Source organism: Sciurus vulgaris (assembly GCF_902686455.1).
Source record: "Sciurus vulgaris genome assembly, chromosome: 15".
Taxonomy (NCBI): Eukaryota; Metazoa; Chordata; class Mammalia; order Rodentia; family Sciuridae; genus Sciurus; species Sciurus vulgaris.
In genome coordinates this window covers 52,645,219-52,658,757 of record NC_136476.1, presented here as the reverse complement: position 1 = coordinate 52,658,757, position 13,539 = coordinate 52,645,219, and the positions used below count along the sequence as shown (strand labels likewise).

Here is a 13,539-nt window from a genome sequence, read left to right as displayed (position 1 = left end):
AGTTTTGGTATCAGGGTGATAATTAGCTTCATAGAATGAGTTTGGAAGGGTTCCCTCCTTTTCTATTTCATGGAATCATTTGAGGAGTATTGGTGTAAATTCTTCTTTGAAGGTGTTGAAGAACTCAGCTGAAAATCTGTCTGGCCCTGGACTTTTCTTGGTTGGTAGGCTTTTGATGGCATCTTCTATTTCATTGCTTAAAATTGATCTGTTTAAATTATGCATGTCCTCCTGCTTCAGTGTGGGTCGATCATATGTCTCTAGAAATTTGTCAGTGTCTTTGAGATTTTTCTATTATTGAAGTATAAATTTTCAAATTTATAACATAATTAATTTAAACTATAATTAGTTTCTATTTATCTTCTGTATTTCAGTAGTATCCTTCATGATAGTTCCTTTTTCATCACAAATTTTAGTAATTGGAGTTTTCTCTCTTTTTCTCTTTGTTAGTATGGCTAAGGGTTTATAAATTTTATTTATTTTTTCAAAGAACAAACTTTTGTCAATTTTTAAATTGTTTCTTTTATTTCAACTTCATTGATTTCAGCTCTGTTTTTAATTATTTCCTGTCTCCTACTGCTTTTGGTGTTGATTTGTTCTTCTTTTTCTAGGGCTTTGAAATGTAATGTTATATCATTTATTCGTTCACTTTTTATTCTTTTAGTGAGGGAGCTCAATGCAAAGAACTTTCCTCTTAGCACTGCCTTCATAGCATCCCAGAGATTTTGATATGTTGTATCGGTGTTCTCATTTACCTCTAAGTATGTTTTATTTTTCTCCCTGATTACTTCTGCTATCCATTTATCATTTAATGGCATGTTATTCCGTCTCCAGGTGTTGGAGACCTTCTATTTTTTATTTTATTGTTGATTTCTAGTTTTATTCCATTATGATCTGATAGAATGCAAGGTAGTATTTCTAATTTTTTATATTTGCTAAGAATTCCTTTGTGGCATAACATATGGTCTATTTTAAAGAAGGATCCATGTGCTGCTGAGAAGAAAGTGTATTCACTTGATGATGGATGAAATACTCTATATATGTCAGTTAAGTCTAAATCATTGTATCATTTAATTGTATAGTTTCTTTGTTTAGTTTTTATTTGGAAGATCTATCCAATAGTGAAAGAGGTGTGTTAAAGTCACCCATATTATCGTGTTGTGGTCTAACTGATTCTTGATATTGAGAAGGGTTTGTTTGATGTACATGTTCCAATGTTTGGGGCATATATATTTACCATTGATATGTCTTGTTGATGTATGAATCCTTTAAGCAGTGTGAAATGTCCTTCTTTATCCCTCTGACTAACTTTGGTTTGAAGTCCACTTTATCTGATATGAGGATGGAAATTTCTGCTTGTTTATGCAGTCCATGTGAGTGATATGTTCTTCCCATCCTTTCATCTTCAGTCTGTGGATGTCTTTTCCTAGGAGGTGAGTTTCTTGAAGATAGCATATTATTGGGTCTTTTGTTTGTTTGTTTGTTTGTTTTCTTTTTGAGTCCAATCTGCCAGTCTCTCTCTTTTGATTGATGAGTTTAGGCCATTAACATTCAGGGTTATTATTGAGATATGATTTGTATTCCTGGTCATTTTAACTTATTTTTGCTTTTTAACTTGAGTTAATTTTCCTTTGATTGACATTTTCTTTAGTGTAGTTCCTCCCTATGCTGGTTTCCATTGTTTGTTTGTTTTTTCATTTCCTCCTTGTGGAATATTTTGCTAAGAATGTTCTATAGTGAGGTTTTTGATTTGTGAATTCTTTTAACTTTTGTTTATCATGGAAGGTTTTTATCTCATCTTCAAATCTGGAACTTAATTTTGTTGGATATAAAATTCTTGGTTGGCATCCATTTTCTCTCAGAACTTGATATATGTATGTTATTGCAGGACCCCTAGCTTTGAGGGTCTGGGTTGAGAAATCAACCAGTTTGAGATCCAAACTGATTTCCTCCTGTACGTAATCTGATATTTTTCTCTCACAGCCTTTACAATTCTACCCTTCTTCTGTTTGTTAGGCATTTTCATTATAAAGTGCCTTGGTGTGGTTCTGCTGTAATTTTGTACATTTGGGGTCCTGTAAGCTTCTTGTAGTTGATTTTCCATTTCATTCTTTAGATTTGGGAAAATTTCTGATATTATATCATTGAAAAGATTGCATTCCTTTGATTTGTATCTCTATGCCTTTGTCTATTCCAATAAATCTTAAATTTGTCTTTTCATGTTATCCCATATTTCTTGGAAGTTCTGTCCATGGTTTCTTACTATCTTCTCTGTAGTGTCGACTTTATTTTCGAGAGTATATGATTTGTCTTAATTTTCTGAGGTTCTCTCTTCCAAATGGTTTAGTCTGTTGTTGATGCTTTCTATTGATTTTTTTTTTTTTTTTTTTCGTGGTGCTAGGGATCAAACCCAGGGCCTTATGCTTGCAAGGCAATCACTCTACCTACTGAGCTATCTCCCCAGCCCTCTATTGAATGTTTAATTTGGTTTATTGTTTACTTCAATTTAAGGATTTCTGCCTTTTTTTTTTTTTTTTCAGAATCTCTGCCTCTTTATTGAAGTGATCTTTCACTTCCTGTATTTTCTCTCTGATTTCATTCCTTAAGCCATCCTTCACTTCACAGCTCAGTTTAACTATGTACATTCTGAATGCCTTCTCTGACTTTTCTTCCACTGTGGTGTTGATGGATTCTGTTACTGGAATGTCATTGTTTGTTTGAGGGGATTGTTCCCTTTCTTTCTCATGTTGTTTGAGTGCCTACCCATCTAACAGTATGGCTCTGAGGCAGTGGAGTTTCTACCCTGTGGGCTTATAGTGTTCCTGAAGGTTTCCAGTACTTCACTGTTTAGGAGGAGACAAATAATAACAACAACCAATGTGAACAATATACAGCATTAAATCAAATAGTTTTGACTGTGACGTCTACAATGTTAATTATCACAATAAACAGATATGATATGATCAGTTATTGCCTATAGTAAAAACAGCAAGTTTGCAAAAGGGCTTATAATTTCAAATGGTAGATAGAGACCAGAACTGATAAAGGATGTGATGATTATGAGGGAAGAGGAGAGAAGAAGTAAAAAATTAAAGGAAGAGTGAAAGAACAATAGAGATTGGCTGTTAGCAGAAGAAAAGAGAATCAAGGGAAACAGGTAGGGGAAAACATATAAAACATAAAAAATTTTTTAAATTAAAAATAAAAATATAAAATGAAAATATACTAGTCAAACATTCTCACTGACAAAAAACTAATCCATGAAAAATAACTGGCTTCAAAAATGCTAGAAATGAGAAAAAAACAAATATTAATTTGTATAAATGTCCATGTACATTAAGGTCACAATCACACAGAGAAAAAGAATTTAAAAAAAAAAAAATCTTAATGGAACGGTAAAGAATTCTTTCTGTTGAAGTTTAAAAGATTTCTGTTTTTCTTTTCAGTAGTTTTAGGTGAGGTCACCTGGAGCATGATGCTCCACCCTCTGGATTGCTGGAATTCCGGTGTGTGGAATTCCTGGAGGCAGGGTTTATGTTCAGGCAGGTTCCAGGCTCTTCACTGAATGCCAACTGATCTGGAGATTTTAGATCAACACACCTCCAGTGCCTAGTACTTGCTTTTCCATGCTGGAAGACTATACCCCAGGGACCTCCCCTGGGTTCACTGGTGTGGTGGGGGAGCCAATTCTAAGTCCCCTTTGTCACCTTTGGATCCCATGATTCCTGATCTTGGGTTCCATCTACAATCTCTCCTGCCCCCACCCTTCCAAGTACCCAGATGTGTCTCTTCCACCTGGTCCTGCAATCAGTCTGATTGCAGGGGGAGGGGTAGAGCCAGGTGTGTTTCCACGACCAGTTGTCCTCTGTGTAAACCTCTCTCCACATTTGATTTTCTCCTGGTCACTTATGCTTACTCTATGTTGTGCAGTGTGTTTACTGAGCCTGTATTTTGGGCCAAACTCGGGTTTGCTAGAATCAGCCCCCTCAGCTGCCAGCCCCCGTGCAGCAGCTGTAAAATTATTCCTTCCTTTGTCCTTTGCACACTTGCCTGGTGAGATGGTGGTTTCTTTTCCCATACATGGATATTGGGTAGTGAGTCCTTCAGGTTAAACAGGCAATGTCCTTGACCTCTAAATGCTCCATATCCAGGTATATGCCTTGGACCTCCCCAAAACACAGCTTCCTTTAATTCCCTTATCCCTCCACTATGCTCACAGAGGGACCACTCTGGCTGGTGCTTCTGGTCTGGCTGTGGCAGTGGCTATGCTGCTGAGGATTTCTTCCTCATTTTATCATATACAACCTCCTGAAGCCCTGATCTGCTTTGAATGTCTGGTTTTAAATTCCAGTAAAGTCCCCCACTTTTTTTTGTTGTTGTTCACCCACCTTGCTGAGTACCTGCCTGTCTGCTTTCATGGTTTCATTCCACTGAGCAGCCAGGATAGTAACCTCCTCTATTCCAACATGTTGAAAACTCTTAATATATATCTTTTCAATGAACTACTTATTCATAAATAAATAAATAGGTGAAAAATGAACAACACAACAGAAATTGAGCAAAAATCATTAACAGGTAGTTTTCAGAAAAAGAAATACAAATGCTAATTAACACAAGAAGATTATCAATCACACTTAAAATTAAGGAAGAAGAGATAACAAAATGTAATTTTTCATCTAAGAGTATTTTTCATCAAAGGTGAGAAGATTGATAATAATCAGTTTTGCAGGAATGTTGAGAAACGGGCAGCCTCCACTATAGGTAGAACTATAAAAGGATATAGTCTTTTTAGAGGGCAATCTGGGAGTATGTATCATAATTTTTAATGTGTTTTCCTTTTGGCTCGGCCAACTTATTTCTAGGAAGTTCTTATAAGATATATGAATACAAATGTGACAAACTATGTATATTATATCTATATATGGAATGTATATATTATATATCTAAACAGATACAGATGTATGTTGGTCATACAGGATCATTTATTGTGGATTTCTTTCCTTTTTTTTTTCTTTTTTTGGTACTGGGGGTTGATCCCAGGGGTACTTTGCCACTGAGCTACATCCTAGTCCTTTTTATTTTTGATTTTGAGACAGGGTCTTGCTAAGTTGAGGCTGGTCTTGAACTTGTGATCCTCCTCCCTCAGCCTCCAGAGTTGCTGGTATTACAGGTGTGTGCCACTGTGCTTGGAAGGACCATTTATCATAGAAAAACACTGGAGACATTTTAAGTGTTCATGAATAGAAAACTGGTTAAATAATTTAAGGTTTATCAATATAATGGAAAACATGTAGTAGATCTACATGTATTGTCATATCTAAATGAAAAAAGACAATTGTGGAACTATGTTTTAATTGGTGCAAAAAAAAAAAAGTTACAGTATTTCTTTTCTAGTTGTCATATATAAATCTAAAATCTGAGGCATAGTCTCCCTGAGTTTAGGGTACTTGGATTAATTTGGTTTCTGAATCCTCACTGTACAACACATTGTATAGGAGCTTAAAAGAAAGTAGACTTAATATTGTAGGATCCACATCTACAATAAATTCCCTGCTTCCTCAACCAAGGGGAATATTACAAATATTAAGCCCCCTCTGAAGTAGCCAGATGTGGGATACTCACTGGATATCCAAAAAGAGCGTTGAGTTCTCTGTTGTTGGCTTGCAGAAATCTCTCGTATTCTGGAGGGGACAGGGGAAGAAGAGAAATGGTAAGAACGATGGACCTGCAGATCAACCTGGGATGATGGATGCCAGTGAAGACTTCACTAGGTTCCAACAGTTTCTTGCTGAGGATATCTATTTAAAAATGGAATTCTGTCTCTTTATTCAAAGAATTGAGAAATATAATTCAAGGGGAAATCCTCAAGTCTTCAAAATTTCTAGAAGAAACAGGACAAGAACATTCTGAGGAGTCTACATATTAATACTTTGTAAGTGCTATCTAGATTATGTCTCAGCAGCTATTACTGTCAAATATAGACATCCAGTCCGCCCTCACAATTCAGTTCCAAAATCTTGTCTTAGGATAACTGAGGTTCTTTTCCAGGCCAGGTTTCCTAAACTTTCTATCATACTGTTCATGCATGAACACGTACATACATTTTATATATATATTATACATATTTGTATATAAATATGTTTGGGTTTTGTTTATTTTGCTTTTCATCTATACTTCCTGGCTCTTAACTCCCTCTCCAAGGCAGGCCATGGAAACTAAAATTTCTCTTCCCAGAGGCAGGTTGTTGAAATTCTTATCTTTTTGGAGCTGGCCATAAAAATTTCTCTGACTTACTTTATCTAACAGTTAAGTTATAAACCCCACCTCATTCCACAGGGGGTCCTTTTTCACACCCTGGAAGAAAGGATGCTTCACAGACAGGCCTTGCTGCATTTCCTCACCAAGTCTATTAGCTACCATACCTATGCAACAAAGTCTCCACTGAATTCCAAAAGCATAGGGTTTGGAGAGCTTCCGGACAGATGAACACATGGAGAATCACAGCAAGGTGAACAAGGACTCATATATGCACTGGGAGGATGTTGTGCCCCACCTCCATGGGAATGGAAGCTCCTTGCTTGAGACCCTTCCATATCTCACCTGGCATATCTTGTCATCTGACACATATTTGTATCCTTTGAAATATCCTTTAAAATGAACCCAAAATTTTAAGTATAATGTTTCTCTGAGCTCTGTGAGCTGCTTTAGCAAATTAGTCAAACCTGAGGAGATGGTGTCAGGACTAAATTAGAATAGAGTACATTCAATTGCTTATTGGTAGGGAGACATTCCCATATCTTTGATGTCACAGAAGTCTTCTGTGTGGATTTCGATGAAAGCAGAGGACAACCAGACTGTTTTCCCTAACAAGCTTAACTAAATTTAAATTATTAAATCATCACTAAGCATCTGTGCTATGGGGGGATAAAAAAACGAATAAGACAGAGTACCGAACTTTAAGGTAGCAGGACTGATTCTAATAACAGTGATACAAGACAAAATCATCCTATTAAAACAGAGATGTTGGGCTGGGGTTGTGACTCAGTGGTAGAGTGCTTGCCTAGCATGTGTGAGGTCCTGGGTTTCATTCTCAACACTGCATAAAAATAAATAAATAATAAAAGGTCAACTGACAACTAAAAAAATTCTGAAAAACAGAGGTGTTAAAAACTATTAGAAATAGTGAGGTTATTATTATGTTATGAAAAAATTTATATGTATATCTGTCCCTCAGTATTGGTGGGGGATAGGTTCCAGGGCCCTTGTGAATACCAAAATCTGTGATACTCAAGACTCTTATATATAATGGTGTAGTATTTGCACACAATATATCTATGTACATCCTCTTATATACTCTAAATTATGCATAATGACACCTTGAAAAGTAAGTAAATAAGAGGAAGGAGGAGGGAGGGAGAAAAGGAAAGAAATTCAGTTGATCAGCTGGCAATCATGCTTAGAAATTCTGAGTAAATATTCCCTTGATTATAATGGGAAATGGAATCACAAAAGGGATTTTCCAGCTAAAAATGAGATGATTGTCAGGAATACAGATTAGTCAAGGTCTCCTCTTTTTATAGTTCTCCATACTGCTGTACTTCTAGGTCAGTAGACCTAGGTGATTTCTGCTAAGCCACTCAATGCCTGTGATAGAAACTTCCTTCCTCCTACCCCCATCTAAAAATAAGTGAGGATAGCTGCAGGGGGATGGATAATTGGTCCATTTTAGTTGGAGTCAATTTACATTAGGAATACTGGAATTTCTTAGATCCAAATGATCACAATTTATCCTATGGTGGTCAAATCACATAATCTAAAACAGTATAGCTAGCAGATTTAGTTTACCATATGGCTTTATAACCTTAGGTAATCTGTCTAAACTTCCAGATGTCTGGAGAGCAGCAGATGATATTTCCACATAAAGAATGGTAAAAAGCAGCAGGCGTGGTGATGCATGCTTGTAATCCTAGCTACTCAGGAGGCTGAGGCAGAAGGATCACAAGCCCAGGCCACTTAGCAAGACCTTATCTCAAAATTAAAATTTAAAAAGGCTGGGAATGTAGTTTAGAGGTTAGACTACCCTGGGTTCAATACCTAGTTACCACCGCGTCCCCCCCCACCAAAAAAAAAGGTAAGAAGCCCAGCTGAATGACATGGCAGAGGGTCATCACAAGAAAGGCCAGGATCTATGGCCCTGTAGAAAAGGCAATAACTAATTTGCTTTCTCACTACAATTCATTATGTAGCCAATGCTATGTTCTATGATACATAGTCAAATACTTTGTCATACTTAATAGCCATATACAGCACTATTGGGAGAAATCCTAGTTCTTGGCTGGCAGCAGTTAATGTCTCAAGTGTGTAAACTTGCAGAGAGGAGCATTCTGCTCTGACCACCTAGGAATGTAAACAACTGCCCCCAAATTGACCTAGTGTTACCAAGGGAACCTGTATAGGGGCCTGGTGGTCTGATCCCCCGTGGCATATTGTGATTGGGCAAAAAGTTCATAAAATGTATTGTTTTTCCTGCAATAAATGAGTTTGCAGGTTGCTCGCCACAAGCCTGCTTTTACCCAACTCCCAGGGTCTGGGTTCTGACTCCACGGTTCTTACCTGCACCTGAGCTAGCCTGGCACCCCTACACAGTATCTTTGAAAAATGCTGAGTAGATTTTAAGTGTTCTTGTTACAAAAATGACAATTATGTTATTATATATATATATATATATATACACACACACACATATATATGCATTGTGGAATGACTAAATCAAGCCTATATATATATATATATATGTGTGTGTGTGTGTGTGTGTATGTATATATACACACACACACATACACATAACATACACATATATGTTGTTGATATATGTATCATAGTCAAATTCCGTGTCATACTTATAATATGTTCTGAAATATATATTCCCAAATATTAGGTACATAATAGATATAAACATTTTTGTCAAATTTTTAAAAAATATAGAGACCATGCCTTTTCCCCCCCTTTTTAATTTAAATCTCTATTCCACTGCTTAGCTCAGCAATCCCCAGATTTAATAAAGATTTGTTGAATGAACAAGCACATAACTGAAAAGATTGTTACAGATGTGTTCTGCCATATTGAGGTCAGATTTCTGTCCAAACCCCTCCAATGGAGGATAATCCTCTCTTCCTTGTGGAAGGATCTACATAATCACAGAACAGCTGGGCTGAGAGAATGCTCAGCTAAGGCTAATTCTTGGTTGACCTTAGCTAAAGTCAGTAAATAGAAAGCTGTTCAGCATGGCTGAAGATGATGTGTAGATACAGTGTTAAGAAAAGCCTGCAGGAGAAGCTAAGGTCTTGACTGTCATGCAAAGTTCAACCCTTGAGCTGTCACAGCTCTATCCCCTACAGCTGCACTGATTCATATGTACAAGTACAGTAAAAACAAGTCCAGGTCCTGTAGAAAATTAAAATAGTCATGAAAGTCAAACAAAACAAAAACAAACAAAATCACATACTTCCTTAAGAGGGTTCCATAGAAAATTGGCTGGCACAACTCAGGACATAATTAAAGCTAAAGTACCCACTCTAATTCCCTCAGAGACATCAGGTCTCTCCCTTTCTGTAACAGTGGTCCACTCACCTTTTGAATATAGCTCTGAAGCTTATTTTAGAAAGGGAAAAGTTTTCCTTTTCCTCTTCTCCCTCTCCTCCTCCCTAACCTGGGGGCAGGGAATACCCTGAGCTATCTGTGCTCCACAGAAAGGAGATATCTACCAGAGGGTCTAGGAAGTGAGTATCTCCCAAGTTATCAAGTGAATGTTAACACACCATCAGGGCACTCTGAGACCCCCATTAGAGCACACCTGGAGTAGCCTTTGAATATCTCCTTTAAAATCTCTCTGTTCCTGCTGATGGGCAGAATCACAGCCTCTGGGACAGGAGTCCCCTGTGTTTCTCCTTTGCTTGCAAAACAATAAAACTTCTTTTGCATTTTTCCAAAACCACATCCCCTTACTGAACTGGCATTGGGGACAAGGATGAGCTTTTGGCAACATTTCCTCTTTGAGGCAGAGGTTCTGGGCCCACAGGAACTTTCGTTCATCTTACAACAAAGCTGAAGTGCTTTGTTTGCTAATTCTGACTTCATTTGGAATGTAGGACCATCAATGTGGTAAAGAAAAACACAGTCCTGTTTGACTGAACTACTAGATGTCACTTTCAGTGCTGCTCAGTTATAAAACCTTCCTGGGCATTGGAACTATAGTGGAAGTTACGTTAAAGCCCATTAGTTGGAAACAAAATGCCTTGGTGATGCTAAAGAAGCAATTTAACTCTAAGAGAGTCAAAACTTAATCCCCTGGTTAGGGTTGCCAAATTTAGTAAATAAAAAGTAGAGATCCAAAATAAGGATACCCAAATATCACATGGGACACATCTATACTAAGTATTATTCATTTGTCTGAAATTCAAATTTACTTACAAATCCTGTACTTTATCTGGAATACAGCTTTTATTACTGAAGTCGGGAAAAGTTCTTAAATATTAGTTCAATTACTTTAAATTTTCTAAAGAAACAATTCTATAAAGTTCTAGAAACTGGTTTTATCAAATATTGAGATATAACCTACATACATGTAATCCACCTACTTAAAACTGTATAATTCAGTAGTTTTTAGTTTGCTTACAGTTATGCCAACTGTCTACACTAGTTAAGCAAACTAATTGTATTGCTGCACCTGGTATAATAGCTGGCGCACATCTGGTAATCAATAAGTATTTGTTGAACAAATGAATTAGTCTTTATTGATGATGATATTTTTCATTTTCTGAGAACTTACTACTCCTGAAAGATTTCTGTTCTCCATATTTTCTGCCCATGAGAAGATGTTGGAGAAGTTGGTCAGTTAACCCTGTTTTCTTCAAATCTCTCTCCTTTGGCTATCCTGAGGGGAGTAGAGATTCCCTTGGCTTTCCCTCTGATGGGCATTTCCTGACTTCCTCTTTCTATAACTATGGCTATACCTTTGGAATGGGTTCCCTCCAGGAAGGAATCAGACAATTACTCAATGACAAAAAGCAAGGAAGGTATGTGTGGCCTTTATTTAGTGAACTAATTTCATTTTCTGTACCATGCATCCCCATTCCTTAAAAGGAAGCCTACACCTAGAACTACATTTTGGTCTGCTTTTTTAAAAATTTCATGTTAGAATTTAAAAACATTTTGACATGCCAGGTAGTTCCATTCTGAAAGATGCTTGGGTGTGATTAATCTAGTTCCCTTTAGTATCTTGGTTCCCCAAAGGAAATCATGGAAGTGGTATGGAAATCCTCCCTAACAACACAGCCAGATCTATTTGTTCTGCCCACAGAAAGGCAGAACAAATAGAGGATCTTAAATGATCCAAGAGGATCTTAAATGACTCAGCAACTTCTTTTCACACTGACCACTTCTTTTTAGCAGGAGACAGTTGTGAAGAATGAGGAGAGGGAAAGGAATATAATGCTTTCCTTGTGAATTTCCAAACCCTGAAAAAGTATAAAAGATGAGAAATTTCAGTTACTCAAATTAGAATTCTTAGATGACAAAAAACAGAGGAACTCATTGCTTCTGCAAAATATATTTCACTTCCTGGTCATTTGTTTGGTAGTTTGGTCAGTCTATTTACCTGCCATAAACACATATGCATGTGCATAAATGAACACTTTTCAGAGGCAATAAAAAGAACATACAGATTTGATTTTATTTCTTTTCCTGAGTCTACCTACCTCTTCCATAGTGTTCGTGTTCACTTTGGGTTTCTGTTAGAGACATTGCAGAGTAGTACCTACTACAACTCCATGGAATCCCTACAAAGAAAATAAAAATATTTGGAATGAGATTTTTTTTCAAGCTGATACTCTTTCATTTAAATATGTGCTTAATAAATTTGGAAATCCCTGAAATCCAGAATAATACCCCCTAACATACATATGCTAGATTTTAGAATTCACTCCATTCATTTATCCTCATCAAAAGGTAGAATTTCAAGTTTGAGAAACAGATTTCACTTCCTGGCAACATAGTCTAAATTGATGACTATGATCCATCCATGAAAAGCATCTAAAACTTAGATACAGGTAAAAAGAAATTACTGGTGATCTTTTAATGCAGTTCTGGGTTTACACCTTTGATTAGTTTTCCAATTGACTGGACTATTTTATAATTCCATAGGGCACAGGTTAACTTGTAGAATTTTGTCCAGTAGATATACAAGTATTTTATGTATTATGGAAAAGAACTCCAAAGGTTATGACATATTGCACTTTAGGATATTACTTAGTTTTATATGTAATTCAGAAATCTTAACTTTTTTTGTTAAATTGCCTATAAACATATAGCTCCAAATTTTTCATTTAAACTGGTCTTAACATCTTACTGATTCCCTCATTAGTTAATGAATTAAATAAAACTTTTGATACCTGATATTTTTATACTTATATGAAAATGTTTTTTAACCTTTTGAAAATTATGTTTAATCAATCATGATTTTGCTATATAAAGAAATCTTTCTTTCCTTCCCTTCTTTCTCTCCCTCCTTAAACCAATTCAGAAAATATCAATAAAGTAGATTTATTCTTATCAATTTCTTTCAGGTCCCATACATCACTAAGTGTGGATGAGCCAAGACTTTAAAGGCATTTTTACCTTAATCAACCTAAACAAGATTACATTGAGGGGCAGGGACAGTAAAGTCTAACTAAAAGGGTATTTCCTACCATGAGCTATTCAACTGCCAGGGGAAAAATAACTCTGGTGGGCTGGCAACCACTCAGAGGTAGTTACCTAGTATGTGTGAAGTCCTAGATTTGATCACCAGCCCAACAAATGAACCAAAAAACAAAAACAAAAATAAAAACACCAAAACAAACAACAAATCCCTGGACAACCATGATCACTCTGAAATATATCTTCCAGTTCTGTCCTCAGTGAGTCTCAAGTGACCTCGCTATGAAATTCGTACTTCAGTAATCCAGGCAGAGTTGCATCAAATAACTTCACGTGCCAGGCAGTTAACAGCAGATAGATGCAAAACTACAGGAAATGAAGTGCTGAGTATTTTGACAAATTAGCAAGTGCATGCTTCCTATAAAAGGATTCAGATTTTAGAAAAGGAAACATATATACTGTGCAAGCCAAACATAATTTATTTGTGCTTGTGGACTGAAAGTTCTTTTCTCCAGATTTGGCATATTTCTTCTGCCAACAGAATCTTGGTTCTCATTACCAATGTTAGTAGTTCCCAGGCCATCATTCTCTGGGCACCGTGTCCCGCCCCTCCTTGCCTACACTTCCATAGTAGGCTTGGGATTTCTACTGCTGCTGAAAGAGGAGAGCTTTTCAGGCATAAGATGGCCTGAAGTTCTGGATATTCTTCAACCCCTGCAGGGCTATCAGCAACTGTGAGAGAGTAGCTGGCCCAATTCTCACAAGCAGCACAGCTTGAAAACTGAAAAAGTTGTGAAGCACTTAGCTAGCCAGGAGCCTGAGTAATAATGGTTCAGCTGGAAG

At 36.7% G+C, this 13,539-nt stretch overlaps 1 protein-coding gene across 1 annotated transcript in view; it reads right to left on the bottom strand.

Moving 5' to 3' along the window:
- LOC306644675 (phospholipid-transporting ATPase FetA-like) overlaps positions 1-13,539 on the bottom strand; it is a 190,977-nt gene that overhangs the window by 119,521 nt on the left and 57,917 nt on the right. The window contains 2 exon segments of the mRNA XM_079111815.1: positions 5,623-5,681; positions 11,757-11,837. Coding sequence (XP_078967941.1) covers positions 5,623-5,681; positions 11,757-11,837 — 140 coding nt within the window.